The 24,414-nt window shown below is 41.7% G+C and overlaps 1 protein-coding gene across 1 annotated transcript; it reads right to left on the bottom strand.

Annotated features, from left to right (window-relative positions):
- Window positions 1-569: 569 nt before the first annotated feature.
- On the bottom strand, window positions 570-24,291 carry LOC143486103 (adhesion G protein-coupled receptor E3-like). Its single transcript, XM_076985945.1, has 12 exons — window positions 24,263-24,291; window positions 21,931-21,996; window positions 21,636-21,816; window positions 20,910-21,026; window positions 18,443-18,624; window positions 11,738-11,905; window positions 11,305-11,508; window positions 10,857-11,089; window positions 10,689-10,755; window positions 10,499-10,592; window positions 10,317-10,408; window positions 570-1,833 (listed from the first exon to the last, which is right to left on the bottom strand). The coding sequence occupies exons 3-12, from the start codon at window positions 21,793-21,795 to the stop codon at window positions 1,747-1,749; spliced, it is 1,404 nt and encodes a 467-aa protein (XP_076842060.1). The 5' UTR covers window positions 21,796-21,816; window positions 21,931-21,996; window positions 24,263-24,291; the 3' UTR covers window positions 570-1,746.
- Window positions 24,292-24,414: the final 123 nt, after the last annotated feature.

Raw genomic sequence — 24,414 nt, 5'->3', positions numbered from 1 at the left:
CATCATTAGAGACCCCTCACACCCTACACACCATCATTAAAGACCCCTCCCACCCCACACAGCATCATTAGAGACCCCTCCCACCCCACACAGCATCATTAGGGACCCCTCCCACCACACACAGCATCATTAGAGACCCCTCCCACCCCACACAGCATCATTAGAGACCCCTCTCACCCCACACAGCATCATTAGGGACCCCTCCCACCCCACACAGCATCATTAGAGACCCCTCACACCCCACACAGCATCATTAGAGACCCCTCCCACCCCACACAGCATCATTAGGGACCCCTCCCACCCCACACAGCATCATTAGGGACCCCTCCCACCCCACACAGCATCATTAGGGACCCCTCCCACCCCACACAGCATCATTAGAGACCCCTCCCACCCTACACAGCATCATTAGGGACCCCTCCCACCCCACACACCATCATTAGGGACCCCTCCCACCCCACACAGCATCATTAGAGACCCCTCTCACCCCACACACCATCATTAGGGACCCCTCCCACCCCACACAGCATCATTAGGGACCCCTCCCACCCCAACCACAAACTGTTCAACCTACTTCCATATCGGGAGGAGATATAGGAGCATCCGTGCCAGAACCAGTCGGCTCAGGTCCAGCTTCTTTCCCTCCTCAATCACTCTGCTGAACTCCACACCTCACCGATAACACTACCACTCTTACTGCACACCTCACCGATAACACTACCACTCATACTGCACACCTCACCGATAACACTACCACTCATACTGCACACCTCACCGATAACACTACCACTCATACTGCACACCTCACCGATAACACTACCACTCATACTGCACACCTCACCGATAACACTACCACTCATACTCCACACCTCACCGATAACACTACCACTCATACTGCACACCTCACCGATAACACTACCACTCATACTGCACACAGCGCACTACCAACTCTGCCTCCATACTACTCTCAGCAATCAGGGCTGTTGTTATTACAACTATTATTATTACCACCGCATAATTGTACATTCAGCTGACATGTAAATAACACATCACAATAGTTGATCAATACAGTTGCAATACAGTCTCCAACATGTTCATGTACATATCTACATACCCATATCCATAGTGAATCTATTTTTGTAATAGTAACTTATTCTATTCTTATCTATTCTTATCTATCTATCTATCTATCTATCTATCTATCTATCTATCTTTTTGTATATGGTTATTTAACGAGCTCCAGAACACACCATTCATAAACAAACATACAAATTTTATAAATTCAAAAAGTTGCGATTACTAATTTATAATGCCACCTGAACATAGTGTTTTAGAACATAAAATCTGACCTGTTTTCTTCAAACTTTATTTGTTTGGTAATCTGTTTACAAATATTCTTTTGAACAAGATAATGAAATTATTGTAAAATTTTTATGTTGACTATCAAGTTTAGTGTGTCTTCCATACTTATGCTAATTATTTATTTGATTAGAATGTTGCACAAGTCATAGCATAAGATTAGCATTTGGTTTGCATCATGACAACAGCCTCTTCTGTTTTATGTAATAGATATAAATTGATAACTAAAATTTTGAATAATTATTGATGTAATATAGCCACAGCATCATACATACACATGAAAAGGAAAATGAAACATCATGCATTCAGACTGAAATCTGGGTTGATTATTTAAATGCAGTGGATATACATGTAAGAACTGACAAAGGTAACATAGTACAAGTCACATCACTTCCCTGAACTTTGTGACATCAACATACTATCAACTTTTTTCTTGAGCAACGATCGCCATATCCTTCTGTACTCTTGTCTCACCTGGAAATCACAAAGGTTAAAGGTTAAAAAGATATTGAGGTCAGTGATGGACAATATAAAGTAATGAAATTATATATATATATGTATATATATATATATATATATATATATATATATATATATATATATATATATATATATATATATATATATATATATATATAACTATATATGTATGTATGTATGTACGTATATGTATTGTGGAAATTTGTTTTAAAGGACGTCGTTCCTTGAGGGGGAAGTTGGTTTAGCCAGGGTCGGAGCTTTACGTATAAGACTCATCAGGTGTACGGAGGGAGATCCCTCCTCGCTCATGATGTGAACACTATGACCACCACCTGTGCCTGCTAAGAGGACTGTGGTTAACTGCAGGCAACCGTTGGTATTACTAAAGAGTAATGCATTGAGTAGATCATATGTTGGAAGTGTGATCTGGTGAAAGCTTAACGACCCTCATTTTGAAGTGTAACTTGTCTGATTTGTCCAAAAATGTAGTGAGTTAATAAAACACAGTGCACAGTAATGCTGGACTACCTTTTTAGTATCATCCACCTCTATAATCCACATCCACCCCTACAGTCTTGCTACCCGCCCATGTGTAATTCCCGGGGTATTGCCCTTGACTGCCCTTACTACGATAAAGAACTACGTTGTTTTATGTCATTTTAGTCAAATTTGCTTTCATTCATCTAGCCTTTTAAAGTTGTTTTACTTGCATTTCACTCAGTTAAATTAAAGTTGGAGTATGGTATTTAAATCAGGATGGTGCCCCATTTTATAATTCATAATTATTAATCAATATATCCACAGTCCATCAGGTTCCACAGAGCTGGAGAGAAGCCCAATATTCAAGCAGGGGCCAGTTCAGGTTCAGTCCAGTTCAGTCCAGTACCACTGCCACAGATTGGCAGCTGGAAGTGGACCTGGGCAAGCAGCTAAAGATTCCAGCAAGAATAACATTGATTCGCCTCCGACCAGATATGCTCATTGTGTCTGATTCCACCAAGCAGTTGATCATTCTGGAACTGACAGTGCCCTGGGAAGAACGCATGGAGGAGGCAAATGAAAGGAAGCGTGCCAAGTACCAGGAGCTGGTGGAGGAGTGTAGGAGCAAAGGCTGGAGGACATACTGTGAACCTCTGGAGGTGGGATGCCGAGGATTTGCAGGGCGGTCCCTTTGTAAAGTCCTCACCATGCTGGGCCTCACCAGTGAGGCAAAGAGGAAAGCCATCAGGTCTGCAACTGAAGCTGCAGAAAGAGCCACAAGATGGCTTTGGATCAAGAGGGCTGATCCGTGGACGAATGCTGCTGGGACACAGACCGGAGTCTGATCAACTCCGGTCGGGTCGCCTGGGTGAGGGTGTCTGATGTTGAAAGACCCGAAACACCCAGTGACCCCAGGATACATCACTGATGATGTGTCCCAGCGCATCAGCAAGATGTATCTTTCACCTGTCAATCTGGCTTAGCCAGTGACACTCAGGAACAGACTGGGTGACAACCAGGGAGAGTCTGGTGACAACTGGAGAGACAGTTGACAGCTCGGAAAGACGGCAAACAGGGCAGGGAGTGTTAGCACCCCAACCTGTGTCTCCCGTGAGGGAGGAACACAATTTCTGCTACGGATAAGCCTTCTGAGATATACCCCCAGGGGAGCCCGAGAGGGGGGAAGAATGAGAGCCAGTATCACACGGTATCGACATATGGCAATGGAAACTCAACTACGAATGTGCAATGCATCTGCAGAAGTGTGCAAGAACTTGCGTGGCCTCAAGATACATCTGGCCAGGATGAAATGTAGGGACCAGGGGAACTTATTGCAATGCACAGGATTTGATCCTGGTGAGATGCAGGAGGAGCTCGGCCAGGAAGCACCCCATAGTGCCCAGTCTCTCCAAGCAGTAGAGCCTCTAAACCCCTGCAAATCATTCCATCAGAAGCGGATCAAGTGGCCTTCAGCCATTAGCCGGGCAGTATGGGCACAGTTCGACACAGACGTAAGCCAGATCTTGGAAAACACCACGAAGGGAGAAGTGGACAGATGCCTTGAGACCATGACATCCATCATAGTCAGCTATGCAGCAGAGAGGTTTGGCCTCAGTGAGGGCAGGAACCCGAGGACCAAATTCACACTAAACCGTGATGCTGTTGAGATCCAAAAATTGCGGAAAGAACTGCAGATCCTTAAGAAGCAGTAAAAGATGGAAGGTAAAGAAGAACAACAACCCCTAGCAGACCTTAGAAACATTCTGAGGAAAAAGCTCATGATGCTGCGACGTGCAGAAGGGGACCGAAGGTGAAGAAAGGAGAGAGCAAGGAAGCGTGCTGCGTTCATCTCTAATCCCTTTATCTTCACCAAGAAACTGGGGATAAACAGAGTGGCAACCTTATGTGCTCAATGGCAGAGGTAAACATCTTTCTGCACAACACCCTCAGCGACCCAGAGAGGGAACAAGAGCTTGGACCACAGAGGTCCCTCATTAGCCTGCAGGCGCCAGCAGTGGAGTTTGTGATGAAGGAGCCCAGCTTGGCTGAGATACAGGAGGTTGTGAAGGGAGCCAGATCAGCATCAGCACCAGGCCCCAGCGATGTTTCATACACTGTGTATAAACGTTGTCCACAACTACAGCGATATTTGTGGAAGCTGTTGAGGGTGATCTGGCGCAGGGGACAAGTGGCAGGCCAATGGAGATGTGCAGAGGGTGTGTGGATCTCGAAGGAAGAGGACTCAAAGGACATCAGTCAGTTTAGGACGATTTCACTGTTAAGTGTCGAAGGCAAGATTTTCTTCAGCGTCTTGTCACGACGACTAACAGAGTTCCTTCTGAAGAACAGTTATATTGACACAACGGTTCAGAAGGGTGGGATTTCTGGAGTGCCTGGATGCCTGGAACATACAGGAGTGGTAACGCAACTCATCAGAGAGGCGCATGAAGGGAAAGGAGATTTGACCGTACTGTGGCTGGACCTAGCCAATGCGTATGGCTCCATACCTCACAAGCTTGTTGAGGTTACTCTCCTGCAACATCACGTTCCCACCAAAGTCATAGACCTTATCCTGGACTATTACAGCAATTTCAGGCTAAGAGTCACTGCTGTGTCGGGCACATCAGACTGGCATCGACTTGAAAAGGGCATCATAACGGGCTGCACAATCTTAGTCATCTTGTTCGCACTTGCCATGAACATGATCGTGAAGTCAGCAGAGGTGGAGTGCAGGGGACCCCTGACAAAATCTGGAGTACGTCAGCCCCCTATAAGAGCATTCATGGATGACCTAACTGTCACCACTACATCTGTCCCGGGCAGCAGATGGATTTTGCTAGGACTTGAGAAGCTCATCACATGGGCAAGGATGAGCTTTAAGCCAACAAAATCAAGATCTATGGTGCTCAAGAAAGGAAAGGTGACAGACAGGTACCGCTTCTCTCTGGCTGGAGCCACTATCCCATCCATTACAGAACAGCCAGTCAAGAGTCTTGGGAAGCTTTTTCATTGCAGCCTAAAAGACTCATCATCTATCCAGAGAACCAGCAAGGAGCTTGAGAGCTGGTTGAGATGTGTCAACAGATCTGGCTTGCCAGGGAGATTCAAGGCCTGGATGTACCAGCACTCCATCCTGCCTCGCATCCTGTGGCCTCTGCTAGTGTATGCAATACCTATTACAACTGTAGAGGCCATGGAGAGAAAGATCAGCAGCTACTTACGAAGATGGCTTGGCATACCCTGAAGCCTGAGCAGTGCTGCCTTGTATGGCAGTAGTAATATCTTGCAGCTTCCATTCAGGGGGCTCACTGAGGAGTTTATGGTGACCAGAACTCGAGAAGCTCTGCAGTACAGGGAATCTAGGGATGAGAAGGTGGCGTTAGCTGGCATCCAGGTGCGGACAGGCTGAAAATGGAGGGTGGACGAGGCTCTGGAAATGGCAGTCACGTCTGAGGCAGAAGGCGATGGTTGGGTCCATAGCATCAGGGCGTGCAGGTATTGGCTATTTCCCATCTATCAGGGTGGACAAGGCCCAGGGAAAACAGCGGCAACAGCTCATCCAGGAAGAAGTGAGGGCAGGCAAGGAGCCTGGACTAAACGGGAGAATGTTCTGCAAAGGAAGATCACCTGGTCCAACATTTGGAGAGCAGACTCCCTTAACATCAGGATCTTAGTCCAGGCGGTTGATGATGTCCTACCTAGTCCATCCAACCTCCATGTCTGGGGCAAAGTAGAGTCACCATCCTGCCCCCAGTGCCCAGGACGGGGATCCCTGGAACATCTCCTCAGTAGTTGCCCGAAAGCACTTGGAGAGGGGCATTATCGCTGGCGCCACGACCAGGTGCTAAAGGCGGTTGATGAGAGTATAGCCAAGGCCATTAAGAGCACCAAGGGACACTGCAAGCCCAAGTCCATCAGGTTTCACAGAGCTGGAGAGAAGCCCAATATTCAAGCAGGGGCCAGTTCAGGTCTCCTTACCACTGCCACAGATTGGCAGCTGGAAGTGGACCTGGGCAAACAGCTAAAGATTCCAGCAAGAATAACATCGATTCGCCTCCAACCAGATATGCTCATTGTGTCTGATTCCACCAAGCAGTTGATCATTCTGGAACTGACAGTGCCCTGGGAAGAACGCATGGAGGAGGCAAATGAAAGGAAGCGTGCCAAGTACCAGGAGCTGGTGGAGGAGTGTAGGAGCAAATGCTGGAGGACATACTGTGAACCTCTGGAGGTGGGATGCCGAGGATTTGCAGGGCGGTCCCTTTGTAAAGTCCTCACCATGCTGGGCCTCACCAGTGAGGCAAAGAGGAAAGCCATCAGGTCTGCAACTGAAGCTGCAGAAAGAGCCACAAGATGGCTTTGGATCAAGAGGGCTGATCCGTGGACGAATGCTGCTGGGACAGACCGGAGTCTGATCGATTCCGGTCGGGTCGCCTGGGCGAGGGTGTCTGATGTTGAAAGACCCGAAACACCCAGAGACCCCAGGATACATCACTGATGATGTATCCCAGCGCATCAGCAAGATATATCTTTCACCACACACAGAAAAAAAATGTTTTCATTATTTATTCAATAAAAGTAAACAGTACAAAAGTATGTGAGCTTTTAGTTTGTAGCTTGTGGCACCTTGTTTTGCAGCCATTACTTCAACCAAATGTCTTCTGTAACTATGAAAAAGTGTCTCACACCTGCTTTTTGGGATTTTTGCCCGCTCCTCCTTGCAGATCTCAATCACCTGAGAGAGGTTAGAGGGACATCTGGCATGTACCCTAATACTCTAAATGTAAATGTACCGCCCACTTCAGATCTTGCCACAGTATTTCTATGGGATTGAAATCCAGACTTTGACTGGGCCAATCAAGAGTACAAATTCTCTTTCTCATAAGTCATTACTTGATAGTTTTGCTGGAATGCTGTGGGTCGTTGTCTTGTTGCATAATTCATTTCCATCACAGCTTCAACTGACTGATGGCATGTGGTTATGGTCAAGAATTTGTTCATATGCCTGGGAATTGATGGTTCCCTAGGCAATATGGAGTCATCCAGGTCTGGAGGCAGAAGAGTAGGCCCAGACTGTCACATTTCCACCAACTTGCTTCACTGATTGGAGGCTCTTCTCTTTATATCCATATCCATTTATCGTCCAAGTGCTCTCCGGCAAAGTTTAAATGAGCAACTTTGTTCTTTCTTGAGAGCAGAGAATTCATTCTAGCAGCTTTCCCATGAATGCAAAGTCATACCATTTTGTAGACTTGAAACTAGAAACTCATCCCTAATGACTCAACTCGACTCATCCAAAATAATTTGTGGATAACAATAAGTGAGTCCATTTTCCAGCCACTGTGTGCGAAAGTGATATTAAAATGCTATCTTTGTGTGTTTGTATCTATAATTCATTATTTTTGTTTCAGTGATTTGGAGCACAGTTCCTTTTCTTATCACAACGTCCATTGTGAGCAGGAATACAGAGAGAAGCATCAAATGTAAACAAACGAGGGTGGCATGGTTTTTATTTTTTTCTCCCTTTCTCCCTGTACAAAGTACAGTTACCAATACTTTCATTTCTATGCTCTCCTTATCAATCAGTATTCTGTTACTCGTCAATCCACGCAAGCTGTTTAGTATTTTTTCTTCTCTCCTTAACCATCCCCCTTCTCCTCCTCCATCCTCTCTTACTTCTAAGGATTTTGTCACCTTGATTGCAGCATACCATCAAGCCTTTTTCACTGTGCCCACTCTTCCTACCAGTATTTCTAGCCCAACTACCTGGCTTGTTTCTCCCCTCTCTCCTCAAACAAGATCAATCAACTGCTGACATCCAGAAATCCAACTACATGGCTGCATGATCCAATTCCTTCCACTGTGTTCCAGAAAATTTCAAGAGATCTCCTTGCCTTTATTTGGGCCATCATCAGCAATTCCTTAGTTTCAGTACCTACTGTTTTCAAGACAGCCAGGATGGTACCACTCTTGAATATGTCAACACTTCGACTACAGACCTGTTGTCACATTGGGGTCCCCCCACCTGTTAATCTTGTCTCGGGTTGTAAGTTTAGCTCCTCCTGTCTGTTTTATTTCCTTGTTTTGGTATTCTTTTTGTTTTGGTATGACATTTTGGATGTCATACTCTTGTCATTTGAATCTCCGCCCTTTGTCATTGTGTTCAGCTGTATATAGTTTAGTTCTTTGTTTTGTTAGGTATTTATACCCTGTGCTTTGTCCTCACAATTGCTTGTCATTGAAAGTAACCTTGATTTACTTCTACCTGCCTGAATTTTCCTGGTGTGTGTGTAAGTTCTCATTCAGTTTGTTTAAGCATTTCTTGTATTAATAACTCTTCTGTGCCTGATTGCCTGCCTGTTATGACCATGGACTGTTTAAAGGACTCTGATTATGGATTTACCCACAATAACCCTTGCTGATCTCTGTGAATACGTTCCCCTCTTTCTCATTCAAAGTCCCAGGCATTAAACTTTTACCATCTCTCTTTCTGTAAAAACTGGGACGAGCAGACTCTGGATAAAATGTAATGTAAAAATGATGGATGATAATGTAGTTCCACAGTAAGCTTTTAAATATGGATAAATTTGTTATTTTATTACATTTTATTAAATATTTTACTTAATATGATAGAATATAGTAAATTAAAATTACGATAAATATAAAGGCATAATTTAGTAGGCTATAATTTTCATAATGAGGCATATATTTACAAAAGGTAAACATCTAACAACTACTGATAAACAGTAGACCAGGTTGCCAGGTTGGATTCTTGCTCTGGCTAGGTTCAGGGTTGTTATCCGCACATTTTGGTGCTCACTCTGTGGGTCAGCAACAGTCTAGATTAGGTGAATGACTAAATGACAGTTGAAAAGTGAAAGCTAGTTCTGCTCATTGGCAGTTTGAGGGAAATGCTCTGCATGTTCTCACTGCAAATGTAGGTACACATCATAGAGCGCCCGTGCTCTCACAGATGAGAAGACCCCAACAGTAAAGACAAGTGAAAGCCGTCATATTGCCTCCTACATCCCTTCTACATCCACCAGTTTGCTACCCTGATTTGCCTTACAGGTTTACTAACCACCGGCCACACACGTCTGTGTTGTTGTGAACTGACTTGTGTTTTTTGTAGTGTGTTGGTTTTGACAGCCCTGTTCTTGTTATTTGGTTTCTTCATTGTGGTAACATTTATTCTGTGTTGTATTTTGTGATTGTCGTCTAAGTCTTTATTTGTTGGTTTTGTCTTTTTGTTGGACACCTCTCAAGGTATTCTCTCGGAACATTTATCTAACACTGATTATGGATTTGTGCATAAATAATAAATATTAATAAATCACACTCTTCTCACATCTATCTACACCGAAAGAACTCTGTAAAACTCACATTTTCAGCCTCTTCAGTGTGAAGTTACTGTGTTTATGCCAAGGTATCCTGGGTAACTTATTCCTGTTTTGTCCCCCTTCTATAGACTCTAGACTGGATCTAGTCTAGAGTCTATAGATTATTTACATTTATGGCATTTGGCAGACTATTATTAGACTCTACTATTTTCTTTACTTGTTTACCACTGTTGAAGCTGGACTGTGTTTGACCCTCTGCTTGCCCCAGTTCCAGTGTGATCTGGCTGACTTTCATTTTTGCTTCATAGCTTTTGGAGTAGCATACTACATGTTTGGTACACTTTCCTTGAATATTCTTTCTATGAAATGTTACACAGGTCTGCATTGGGAGGATGAGATTGGGAGGATATGGTTCATGTTCACTGATTTTTTTTCTGCTTGTTAGCACTATTTTAGATCTTGTAATAGTCTTTCAGAATACTGATACAATGGCCTCTGATTTAGTTGCCTAAATGTGAAGATTGTAATTTCCTTTGCTGAATAAATAAACCACGTGGTAAATGCCTTAGTTCACTGAAGTGATTTAGCTATGGGATGACTTTTATAAAAGGTAACCTCAGGTAAGTGTTTGATTATTTTGGCTTGGTGTTTGCTTACCTCTTGGTTGAAGACACAGTGGACCAGGAAGATGAAGGTGCCCTGCTGGGAGTTGAGAATCAAGAAGAGGATCTCCACCACTTTACTTCTGTCTGTGAAGAAACCCAGTATCCAGGAGCAACCAATAATATAAAACTGAGCCAAAGCTTTAAGGATGACATTTCTTAAATAATGCTGATTACTCATAGGCTCTTTGACTTTCAAAAAGTCACTTTTTATTCGTTTCAAAGTTGAGGTTAAGATGAGTAGAATGATGAAGAACAGGATCAGGTTTGACTGCAGATAAAAGGAAATTGCAATAATTGTGATTAACTATAGGCTACTTATTGACAAAGCAATATTATTTCCCAAATCTAAGAGTGTTGAACTTACTGCAAGAATTAAACTAACAGGACCCAGGAAGCTCCAAATAAAGCCTTTGTCCATCTTAAGCCAGCATCTACAGAGAAACATGAATGAAGAAACCAGACTTGCCATTGACTCCAGTATATTCACATACATACTGCACACTTGAGCCACACTTGTCAGCTCTACACTCACTGTTCACTGCCATATCCTTCAGGGACAAGTCCAGCAGACACGCTAACCACAATCATGGGAATAAGGTATCCAATGATACTCAGACATTTCCAGTTTAGCACCTCCACATGCTTTGATCTGATCTTTGTTAGGTTCTTCACAACGATGAAAATCAGACCAGCATCAATGAACATCCACACAAAAGAGGAGAGAAAGAGGAAGTGTAGGATACCTGCTATTATTGCACAAGCCGCCTGGTGAGAAACATAGAAAGGAAAAAGAAAAGAAAGGAAAAGAAAATAATCTTCATGTATTCTAACATGACACATACCATTATTTAATTGTTTTATTCTTTAATCTAAATAATACTCATTATTTTACTAGTTAGATATCTGGCTATCACCTGTTGGGACCAAATAGAGTAAAACCTAAAAAAAAAGTAAAGATGTGTGTAGCTCTATAAACTGACCTGAATAGGTTGGAGATACTGCAGGAATTGTTGTGTGAGCAGGAAGAGGAGATGCGCTAGCAGCAGGCTTACACACAAGTTGATCTGAGCTACATTTGTCACTCTCATGTTTCGCAGGCAAAGGGCAAAGGTTAGTAGATTCAAACTAAGGAACACCAGTCCCACTGTCATAGCCACTGTGTTTAATAGCAACAGAGGGCTACTCTGCAAAGCAAAAGAACATTTCACATCTTTGACAGTTAGATACATTAATTAATTAGATTCATTCTTAAACATTTGGACTGATTTACTTTATATGACCAGTACAGTTTGATAGGAGGAATAGTGGGTTTAAGTGCATTTATTAGAAAAATTGTTTGTGGTTAAAGGTTATACTTGGGTAAAGTTTATAATGTTTTGTATCTACATGTAATTAATCTTTAATTGACCTTACATTGTCTCCCATTGAAGGATTGGTCAGCATTAAGAGAGCGAAGGTTGACGGGTGAACATAGGAGCACACACTGTAACTGGAGTGGGACTCAATAATTGTACAACCATCTACCGTCCATCCAGTTTCTTTCCATTCCACACAGATGAGAGCACTATTAGGGGCGACGTTCTAAGGACATAAGAAGGGTGGTGATTTATTTGTTTCTTGAGAACGTTGGAGTTCATAGCATGCACTGTTAAAAGGCAGTAGGTCTGTTTGTTGAGACTAGGGTTGCAACGGTATGAGATTTTCACGGTATGATAACCATCTCAGAAAATACCGCGGTATCACGGTTATCACGGTATCACAGTTTGTTACATATATTATTAAAAGATACACTGAACCTTAAAGAAATGACAACAAAAGTTTTTTTTTTTGTTCAGTTAACTATTTATTGTAGAAACAGAAAACTATTTATTGTAAAAACAGTGAGAGTACAGTTGGAGTGGTAGAGCCACGCGTACAAACACAGTAACATACCTAACACAAAATAATAACGCGCAAAACAAAATGCGTACAAAGGAAAAACTCGACTGTGACAACACGGGAGGAAAGCCAATACAAAACAACGCGGAATAACACGTAAAAAGAAAAATCAACCGTAAGAGATGGGAGAAAAAATAACAAAGAAAACTCAGAGAACATGAAAAACTCAATGCGTAAAACAAAACAGAACTAAGAATGCCAGGGGAAGTAACCACTTTCCTCCTGTGTTGGCATTTTGTTGGAGTCAACCTCACCACCACCACAGACATTTACACCTCCAGATGCAGGAGGAGGGCCGCCTGCATCATGAAGGACCCCACCCACCCAGCACGCTCAATTTTTGTCCCGCTCCCCTCAGGCAGGAGGCTGCGGAGCATTAAGTGCAGAACTTCCCATCTGAGGAACAGCTTCATCCCGGAAGCTGTCAGACTCTCAAACTCTAAATGAGAACCAGCACTCAATTGGTCTCTCTGACAATGTGCACTTTACACAAGGACACTTTACCCACAGTCACTTTAAAAAATAACTTGAAAGTACTCAGATTTATTTATTTGTTACAGATTTATTTTTACTTCACTTATTCTATTTTATTTTTATTTTACTTATTTCTTTCTATTCTATTAATTTTTTTTATTATATTGCTGCTATTGGGGTAAAAACTGGGACCCTGGATTCTTAATTTCATTCCACCTCATGTACCACATGTGATGTGAATGACAATAGTGTAGGGGTTTCACCTACTAATCCTTTAAAGTAGATATAATTTGTTTTACCTTAATTATTAATCAGTCTCATTAATTTAGAATCAGTCTCATATTCTAATTATACCAGAACCACAAGTTTAGTTATCAACTAAAGGTAATTAATGGTTTGGTATCTGAAGGATATAACTATGAATTCTTTGGAGGTTTTGCTAACAACCACTTTTGAATGACATCAACACAGACAATTTGGTGAAAATAAATGATACATTTATTTAAAACCAACAGAACAAAGAGTAATGGCGCTGGCTAAATAACTAAAAATTAATGTGGTGTGTGAGAATGGGGAAGACTACAAGTTGTCCATTAATCAGATAAATAAACGATGGTGGCATGCACAGCAAAGAGAACTTTGTATATACAAATCTTGATGAAGACTATCTAAACAAAGTTGAACACAAAACACTGAGAAGGTTTTAGTTAAACTTAGATAAGTCTGCAGTTCAAATAACTTTGCCCTTTGATAAACTATGCCCAGCGGTAAGAGTCTCACATGTTGAGGGTTTGGGGTAGTGTCGTCGTCCTCCCTGAATTAGGAGGGAATTTCCACCACAGGCACCTCGTTGATAAAGCGATGTCGTCCAGGTGTGCTGGGAATCGTCCTTCTAGATATGAAGTCCAGGAATGAGAGTCTCGTTCACGGTTTAACAGGGAATTGATCGCCTTTGTTTCAGTCCGTGTGGCCGTGTCAGCAAGTAGGATTGAAGTCGTTTGGTGAATCTGTTGTCGCGGTAACGTTGATCAGTATGTTGGTAGATTACACCGTAACTCGGGCTCGTTAATTAAGTAGTACGACTTTCAGCTGTTTGCTGTTAGTCGTATCAAAGGTTGTGTGCTCTCAATAAAGAAAACCGGTGAGAGAGAAATGGCGGAGCCTCTCTTTAATATGTCTAACTAGAGGTGTGCCAAAAAATCGATTCATATATCAAAAATCGATTCTCATTTACTACGATTCAGAATCGATTTTAAGTCGCGTTACGTAATTACAAAATTACGCGAGACTTTACGCAGCAGGTTCTGGGACACACTGCGGAAAGGTTTCAAGACAGATGGAGGAAAGAGATATTCAACCTGTTCCGTCTTCATTTAAGGCAAAAATATGGGTTCATTTTGGTATTTACGAATGCTAGGGAAGACCGAACTTGACACAATGTAGCTCGTGTGCAAGGCGTGTGTATTGCGGTGAGCACGGGAACGTACACACAGCGTGAAATAATATAGAGAAGGGTGGACACGAGTGCCGGCTCGCAAAAGCAATACGTTTGACACACGTCACATGTATTAGCGAGAGGGAAACGCGCACAGCGATCCAGAACGAACAAACAAAACAACACGGGAGACTCAAAGCGCAAGCGAATAGAAATCAAAACCGTGAGGGCATGGAGCAAATAGAAACAAAAAAACAACGCGCAAAATACAACGCGGGAAAACTAACAGTTAACCGTAGTGAGACGGGAGAAAGAAACAAAATAACAACAGTAACTAAAAAACAGCGCGGATATATGCAACGCGAAAACGAAACCAAGGACACCAGAAGAAGTAATTGGCAAAAAACACCGCAGCAAAATAAAACCCTTCACAAAAATAAAGGCAAAACAGATAGGAAGAAATGCAGGATTGGGAAAACTTGAGATGGGTCAGGAAGCGACGCAGGAGATAGATACTCGAATAAGTAAAGAGAAAGCATAACAGAGAGGTGGTGAGACACCTTCAAACGAGAAGCAACCACAGAGAAAGCAGAGACTGGCTGAGAACGTATGGTTACGCCACCTATAGTCTGGGACTGACTCTGGTGCCCCTAGCCACGGCTGGGGGAACAGCATCCGAGCCAGCCCTGACAGCTTGTAAAATGAAGCTCAAGAATTTTGGTAACAACAAAAAGCATTTTATTTTACCAAAGCACATTATTTTTGTTGATTAAATGTGAAAGACACTTTGTTTTCTGTATTTGTCATTCTGTCTTGCAAAGCAGACTGTAGTAGATCATGCAGATTTTATAGACTTAAGCAGAAATTTTTATAAATCAAATCGTTTTTTGAATCGAAAATCGTTTTGAATCGAAAATCGATTTTGAATTGAATTGTGGCCCCCAAAATCGGAATCGAATCGAATCGTGAGATAGTAAACGATTCCCACCCCTAGGTCTAACCTATGTGTCGGTCAAACCAGAGCGAGAGAAATTATGGCTGTTCAGGGTATTTAAACACCTGGACTGTAGACACACCCTTACTTCCATCAAAGCAAGCTTGTTTAATGTGTTGCCAGTGGTACTGCCACCTGCTGGTTTAGCATGGTACCTACAATAGTCTCCTTGAATCCTTGAACTGGCTGAGGCCAACACCCTGTCAAACAAAAAACCCTTCCCAAAGTCAAAATATAACTGTGTAATGAGTAGCCACTCTTTGGGTCTTCCTCCTCCGTGTTTTTCTTTGTACATGCATTCGTTCTTGGTTTTCCACGCCTTTCATCTAATTTGTTTCATCTGTTATTGCTTTCAAATGTGTTGCATTTATTCCCTTGTTGCCCTTCTATTTAGTCCTCTCGCTTTTCCTACAGTTTGTCTGTCAATGCGTCTTGGCCATGTACGTGTGTAAAGGACCTTTAATTGAGGCAAGAGGTTTCTGCTTTTTAAAAGAAAGTGACTCCTGAGTAGTGATGGGCACAGCAGTTGTTTTAGATGAACTGAATCATTAGAATCAGTTCACTAAAAAGAATCGTTCAAAAGATTTGTTCACCTAATTGTTCCGTGCTTGGCAGGACTCCGACCCACCTAACTGATACACGGCTGAACGGTTCATGTTTCAGTTTAGTTCACGGCCTTGGTGACCAGGAGACGAAAAATAGATATATAAAAAATATACAACTAAATGTTGGGTTTATTATAGGAAATATAAATTACATTACAAATACAGTAATCCCCCGTTTATCGCATTCTGGAGACTCCAGAACCACCCGCAATAACCGAAAAAAAGTAGAAACGGTATATTTATTTAAGTATTTATACACTATATTAAGGCTTTATAAACCCTCCCTACACCTTTACGTTACATAAACATTTCCCATCCCTTAATAACCATTTCCACACTGTTCTGTGCATGTGTGCTTATCCAGCGAGCAACCAGTCGTGTTGTTTACAATCTCATGTAGGCAAGTAGCGTCTCAGGCAAGATGCTGCTTCTCGTTTCCGTGGGGAAATATGCACTATTTACTGTAATTCGTACTATTTTATTTTTTATAACATTCCTTTATTGTTAGAATTAATACTTATTTAATACTTATATAATATATTTTTATACATTTTGAAATTTTTTCATGTAAAAAAATATATATCATAAAATAAATGTTTTTCCCACCGATTGGAATCCACAGACAACCGGCGAAAAAGCGAAGACCTGCAAATTATTTTTCCCCATTAATATCTTATAAAAATCTGTCACGGTACGGCAGGCCCCCTACTGGTTACCTCCGTCCACAGCGCCAGCTGTCCGGTTGTTGTGTTGTTGTGTTCGTCCCTCAGGTGGGCAAAGCCCGCGATCCGTCTCACCTGAGGGTATATATGTCTTGTCTTTGTACCAGTTGACCGCTGGTCATTATATCCTTCATTTGGATCATGTCACGGGTTTTTGGTTTGCGCACTTTTCTATTAAACCTTCCATTTTCCCTGAGACTTGGCGTGATCGCTTTCATTTTATTTCTCACCCTGCCCATCACAAAATCCGCAAAAGAGTGAATTTGCAAAAGCTGAAGCGCGAAGTGACACGGGATCACTAACATAATACAAAAAATAAGTATGAACTAACAACTTTGAGTGCAAAATAAATATTAAATTAAGAGCAAAATTAAGATAAAACTGTACATTCAAATTAACGTCAACTTAAATGTGCAATCAAGTGTTCTTGTGGGTTATTCGTCTCTTTCCGCTACTACTGAGATTTTAACCCCTTGTGTGCAAAACCAAAGTAAGCTCTCTTTGCAAACATGTTAGTTTTTGCGAGTCTCAGACGTAACAAACTGATAGGAAGGATATAGCTGGGGAAAAACTTGATGGGCCAGGAAGCGGCGCAGGAGATAGGGATTCTAATAAGCAAAGACAAAAAGAGAAAGACCAAGAGAGAGGAAGGTGGCGAGACACCTTGTAACAGGCACATGATCAGAGAGTCTAGTCCTGACTCGGGAGCTCCCTCCTGTGGTGGCTGAAGGGGTGGCATCCCAGTCAGCCCTGACAGAACTAATGCTATTACCAAGTCTATTGGGACTGCAGACATGAGGCCGTATTCTGTTGTGAAAAACAAATGGTTTAAAAGTATGATTAAAGTGCTTGAGCCACTTTACAAAACCCCCTTGCGCGTACACAGTATGAAGATTTTTCTTTATGAACCTGAAAATACCAAAATTGTCAACGAATTATCCAAAAAATCTTCTGTCGACTTAACCACAGACAGCTGGACCTCCAGGGCAATAGAGAGCTACCTGACTGTGACTGCTCACTTCATCACAGTGGAGTGGGAGATGAGACGTTCAGTGCTAGAGACTGTAAATGTAATGTAAATATGCCGTATTTTGTCAATTGTGATTTTTACACCGCAATCGAAATTTGTCCTCCGCTTTTAACCCATCTGTGCAGTTAGAACACACACACACACTCTAGTGATTACTAGGGGGCTGTGGATCACACGTGCCCAGAGCGGTGGGCAGCCCTAGCCCGGCGGCCGGGAAGCAGTTGGGGTTAGGTGCCTTGGTCAAGGGCACCTCAGTCATGGCCTCAGGTCTGGGAATCGAACCCACGATCCTCCAGTCACAAGACCAGTTCCCTACCACCAGGCCATGACTGCCCCAAGACTCACCCTCTATGATAGTCAAACAAGCATAAATCTACAGACACGCTCTTTCTATGATAGTTGCATGAGCATACATCTGGCGCAGGTACTGACAGGAGCAGTTGTGAAGTGGAAGCTAGAAATGTCCAATACAAATATCCCAGCCACCACAGATAATGGCAAAAACCAAGTAAATACAGTTATATAAGCTGGAATGGGGCCACGGATAGTTTGCTTTGCACTTTATTAATTTAGCATCACAGAGAGGAATCTTAGTGAACCAGATGGACTGCCTCCTTTGGAGCATCAGAAAACTCCACACAGAGCGGACCAGACCGAGAATCGAACCCAAACCACCTTGCTGTGAGGTGACAGTGCTAACCACCACATCATAGTAGCTAGTAGCTAATAGTAGTTAATGTACTACTATTGCTAATAATAATAACCAGTGGTTCTGCATGCTGCTATCACTTCAGCAATGTTACAATCACAAAAAGTGGTGTTTATATAAAACTGGTGTCTATAACGGTGTTTCAGGTTTTGATAATTCAAATGCATAAAAATTAAAAAATGAGGCATGAATTTTATGACATAAAACTCACTGTATTGTGACGCAGGGTGATGTTCACTGGTTCGGTGAACTGAGTGATGTTGGTTTTAGGGAGAGTAGCTGACACCACCGTGGATATGATGGTCTTCACTGTATTGTTACTTGTATTGAATAAGATGGAATTCAGCATGCTTGACATGTTGGTGTAGATCATGAAAGCCACAGCAGCTGATCCTGAAGTATGAAACATCAGTACATCAATTGAAATTATATAACTATGAGCAGAAATTCCTTCTCCAAACTGGCACTTAAATGCTGAATGTGATGATCAAATAGTTCCTTGAGTTCATGCAAAAGTGACAGAACTAGATTGCTGCACCTTTTATTTTCTACAGTCCTCAGTGACACAGCTACTGTATCCTCAAATGTTTCCACAGATGCTACATATATGAATGCTGTAACATAAAATAGGCCACTGTACATTACAGCTACTCTCAAACACATATACAGTGGGGAAAATAAGTATTTAGTCAGTCACCAATTGTGTAAGTTCTCCCACTTAAAAAGATGAGAGAGGTCTGTAATTGACATCATAGGTAGACCTCAACTATGAGAGACAAAATGTGAAAAAAAAATTAAGAAAATCATTTTGTCTGACTTTTAAAGAATTTATTTGCAAATAATGGTGGAAAATAAGTATTTGGTCACCTACAAACAAACAAGATTTCTGGCTGTCACAGACCTGTAACTTCTTTTTTAAGAGGCTCCTCTTTCCCCCACTCATTACCTGTATTAATGGCACCTATTTGAAGTCGTTAACAGTATAAAAGACACCTGCCCACAACCTCAAACAGTCACACTCCAAACTCCACTATGGTGAAGACGAAAGAGCTGTCGGAGGGCACCAGAAACCGAATTGTAGGCTGGGAAGACTGAATCTGCAATAGGCAAGAAGCTTGGTGTGAAGAAATCTACTGTGGTAGCAATAATCAGAAAATGGAAGACCTACAAGACTACTACTAATCTCCCTCGATCTGGGGCTCCACGCAAGATCTCAGCCCGTGGGGTCAAAATGATCTCAAGAACGGTGAGGAAAAATCCCAGAACCACAAGGGGGGGTCTAGTGAATGACCTGCAGAAAGCTGGGACCAACGTTACACAGGCTACCATCAGCAACACACTACGACGTCAGGGACTCAGATCTTGCAGTGCCAGACGTGTCCCCCTGCTTAAGCCAGGCACGTCTGAAGTTTGCTAGAGAGCATTTGGATGTTCCAGAAGAGTATTGGGAGAATGTCATATGGTCAGATGAAACCAAAGTAGAACTATTTGGTAAAAACACAACTCGTCGTGTTTGGAGGACAGTGAATGCTGAGTTGCATTCAAAGAACACCATACCAACTGTGAAGCATGGGGGTGGCAACATCATGCTTTGGGGCTGTTTCTCTGCAAAGGGACCAGGACGACTGGTCCGTGTACATGAAAGAATGAATGGGGCCATGTATTGTGAGATTTTGGGTGCAAACCTCCTTCCATCAGCAAGGGCAATGAAGATGAAACATGAGGAGATCTGCATGGAGGAATGGGCAAACATACCAGCAACAGTGTGTGCCAACCTTGTGAAGACTTACAGAAAACGTTTGACCTCTGTCATTGCCAACAGAGGATATACAACAAAGTATTGAGATGAACTTTTGTTATTGACCAAATACTTATTTTCCACCATTATTTGCAAATAAATTCTTTAAAAGTCAGACAAAATGATTTTCTCAATTCTCAAAAAAAATTTTTTCACATTTTGTCTCTCATAGTTGGGGTCTACCTATGATGTCAATTACCGGCCTCTCTCATCTTTTTAAGTGGGAGAACTTGCACAATTGGTGACTGACTAAATACTTATTTTCCCCACTGTATATATGGCAAGCCTTTAGGCAAGGAAAAAACTATAAAAAACTATATATATAGAATGACTGCTAAGTCTGAATATATGGAATGAAGTCTGAATATATGGAATGAAAGTCTGAATATGGTGCGAGTCACAAAATGGTGCGAGTGCGTCGATGACATCAGGTTTCATTCCATATATTCAGGTTTTCATTCCATATATTCAGACTTTCATTCCATATATTCAGACTTTCATTCCATATATTCAGACTTTCGTTCCATATTCTCAGGTTTCATTCCATATATTCAGACTTAGCAGTCATTATATATATATATATATATATATATATATATATATATATATATATATATATATATATATATATATATATATATATATAGTTTTTTCCTGAACGGCTTGCCATAATATATATATATATATATATATATATATATATATATATATATATATATATATATATATATATATATGTGTGTATATAGAGTATAGCCCTGAAGGGTAACTGAATAATGACTGGATCAACTGCCCCTCCTGTCCAGTCTGATGCTGACCCAACCCTGGTGGATGGAAGCCTCAGAAGTCTGGTGTAAAGGTGAAAGGATTACAATGGTACCATTATTTTTTTGTGAAATCTTGATAAGGTCGATTTCCATCCAAGCGTTGTTGCTTCGTTCAAGATGAATGACTTCATTTATGGAGGTGTTTGGTCCAACTGCAAAAACCTGGATATCTGACAAGACAATAAGTGTAATAACAAGACAATAATTGTAATCTAGCCCCATGTTCCATCAGTGCTGTAGATATTAGACATATTTTTACATATTACAGTAAGTAGGAGGGGTTAACCTTTACCATGCATATCTGGTGAAATTTTTAAAGCAATACCTAAAGTAATGTTTCTTCTGTTTTGATATGTCTACTGAAATAAACTTCAGTTTGGTTTTGGGATGGATTTCTCTTATATAAATATATGATATAAGTATATTTAATGCTTGGTTTATGTATGTTGAAGATCTTAAGTTGACTTACAAAAGAAGCTTATGTTTTCAGTAATCTCGTCCTGGGTATAGTTGGCTACCGATGCAAGACTGCGCATTTGTTCTTGAATAATGGTTGAATAATTAAATGTGTTTTCAGTATACAGGGGTTTCTTGTGTTTATTTGTGGAAGGATGTTTCTATGTGGTTTGCGATTTAGATAACTAGAGAAGGCTTCAGTTGACACAATATAAAAGCAACTCTAGAACTGTAATCACTTAACAGCAATCCCAGAGAAAGCACTGTACCAAGCACCAAATAGTATCTGGAATGCTAAGTCACTTAATTGAATATATATTTACCTAAGCCATTGAGAGGGATGTACATGGAGTAGTTGGTTTCTGTTGTCTTCACCAGTGCAGATACCAGTTTAACTGTGACTTTCAGTATTGTGTTTCCATAGGTTATGAGAGCATCTGAATTATTAGTATACTGCAGGTTCTTTGTGATGTTGAACATCATATTGAGTTTTTGGCTCACAACCTGATCAGTAAGCAGAAGGGAAGATAAAGAACGTAAATGCACATCCATCCTGTGAACACAAGTATGACACTTCAAAGGTCACTTTCTTTCAGATTGTGCTTCTTCATTACCTACCTCCTTTGAGAGAGGTCCATCAGTGATATTCAGTAAAGTCTCTCCACATTTCACAGTGAAACTGACCTACAACAAGAAGTCAATTAAAAATCCATTTTTAAATTTTGTTAAGATTTCCTCTAAATATCTGATCATTAATGATATTAGTCAGTGATTCTCAACTGGTGGGTCGCGACAAGGTAGGTGCAAGGTAGAAATACCGATATCTGAGTTGTAGGTTGTTACTGTATTTAGGATGCATTTTGTGTAATAGACCTTGTTTTATGGTCTTATGACCGTTTAATGTAATGGTAGGAGGAGGCAGGCACAACTTCTGACAAACAACGTTTATTTGGTGCACAACGCATAAAGTGCGGCGCAGATAGCGCAAGCACTCAACATAGAACACTCACAACGGCACGAGCTTTAGACAAAGATGAGCACGAGATATTGCGCGAACGCACATTAAATAGTTGAATAACACATACCCTCGTGATCACGAGACAAGGCACAGGTGAGACTAACGAACATGCTCACAAACAACCCACACCCACGGAACTACAAACATGGACATAACGGCATGCAGACAACATAGGGCCACGCCCACAAGGAGGGGTTCAGAGTTGTCAGCGTGACATTTAAAAGCTATTGAAATGTTTAAACAAAAACTGACCACCACAAAGAGATAAGTAGATGTCACGTATGGCCTCGCCCCCTCCCTTGGCTGTCACTCCGAGTTCCCTTGTGTCTGTGCCTGTTTATCCCGCCCCACTCGTTTGTCTCCGTGATTCCTTGTTTGTTACCACGCCCCCGTGTCATTGCCGTTACCTGTCCCTAGTTTAGTTCTTTGTATATAAGTCCCAGTATTTCCCCAGTCTAGTTATCCGTGGTTTTGTCTATCTATTGGTTTGTGCTTTATGCGTCGTTATCCTGTTCTTGTGAGTACTTCCCGTTTGCTGCCCTGTTGCCCTGTGTTATTTGTTCGTTTCAGTCGTCTGCGTTTTCCCGTGTTTCATTTCCTAGTGTTCAGTATGTCGCTAAGTGTTTTATGTTCGGACTCCCTATCGGACTTGACCAATGCTTTTCTGTTTGACCCTGATTTCGGTCATCTCAGCAATTGTGTCCGTCCTCTCGCTCCGCTGCGCGAGCAGCGTTACAGTAGAGCTACCCATTCAAGAGTAGTAGGTTGTTGTTTAAGATGCACTTAATATGTAACAACTTGTTTTATGGTCTTTTGAAGGATCATTTAAAAACTATTGAAATATTTTGCAGAAAAACAGAGTGTGCAGTGCTCTGGGGCCTTTACGACCGCCACTTTCGTCCATAAGGTAATTTGTAGATGTTGACAGTAGTACATTTAAAATAACATATCTAATTCTGAATACGGGAATATGCAAACATGAAACCAACTTTACTGCAGTTACAAGGAAGAGAAAGACATCAGGCATGTTGGACGGCAGAGATCCTAAATAACAGATGGCCTGATGTATGTTGCAATGCTTATTAGTTTGTATATTATTATGGTGCCTAGAAAAAGTTATTGGTGCCTGATTTTTTTCTTTTAGGGTTTGAGTAATTGAGCAATTTTTGTCTGGAGCCCTGCATGCAAACCATTCTTGTTGCCATGGTAAGCACAATTGTTAACCCTTTTAACTTGTTATAATATGTGTATTGTATAAAAGTAGGTCGCGACATAATGTAAATTGTGACGTGTGGCGGACAGCGACGGACGAGACAGGAATCCGGCTCTCATTCCACACGTAACGTTTATTAACACCAGGGGTGCAATTACTTACTTTCTGAGATGTATGCAAACATACTATCGGCGCCCCCCGAACGAAAGTTGTTGACGGGGGGCGAACGTAAGATGGACACTAATTAAGTATTATATCTTATCAATTTGGCGCCCCCTCTAGTGCAGCGCCCCTATGCGTCGCATACGCTGCATTCCCCCTTTTTGCGCCACTGATTAACACAGAATTGCGCAGACGGCGCACGTATAACGAGAACACATAAAGTGACATGTAAGACTCAAATAACGACGAGCACAGGACACTTTGCGAGCGCACATTAAATAGACAAAAAACATAAACCCCAAGTGATGACGAGACGAGCCACAGGTGAGATGGATTAACACAAGACGTAACCGCACCCACGGAGATCTACAGACGCAGACGAGTAGACGCAGACGAGTAGACGCAGACAACGTAAACACATGCCCAATAGGGAGGGGTCGGGGACCGTAACGTGACATAAATGAGCAAGTGTGGGTTGAGAATCCCTGATATTAGTCATTGAGTAAGGACTGGTTATTGTCCCAATTATCTTTGTACATGTGTGAATTGTGAGACACCTGACATTCTGCAGACACTCTGGAATTCATATCTGAAACAGATGAATGATTAAGAAGATGGAGGCTACCATGTTTTGAAATTTGTTATTAATTTAAATTAAATACTTAAAATACAACAAATATGATTATAGTGCTAAACAGTAGTCTATAAT

Source organism: Brachyhypopomus gauderio, unplaced genomic scaffold (genome assembly GCF_052324685.1).
Source record: "Brachyhypopomus gauderio isolate BG-103 unplaced genomic scaffold, BGAUD_0.2 sc44, whole genome shotgun sequence".
NCBI lineage: Eukaryota > Metazoa > Chordata > Actinopteri > Gymnotiformes > Hypopomidae > Brachyhypopomus > Brachyhypopomus gauderio.
The sequence above is the reverse complement of the archived record's forward strand: the minus strand, read 5'-3'. Positions and strand labels throughout refer to the sequence as shown.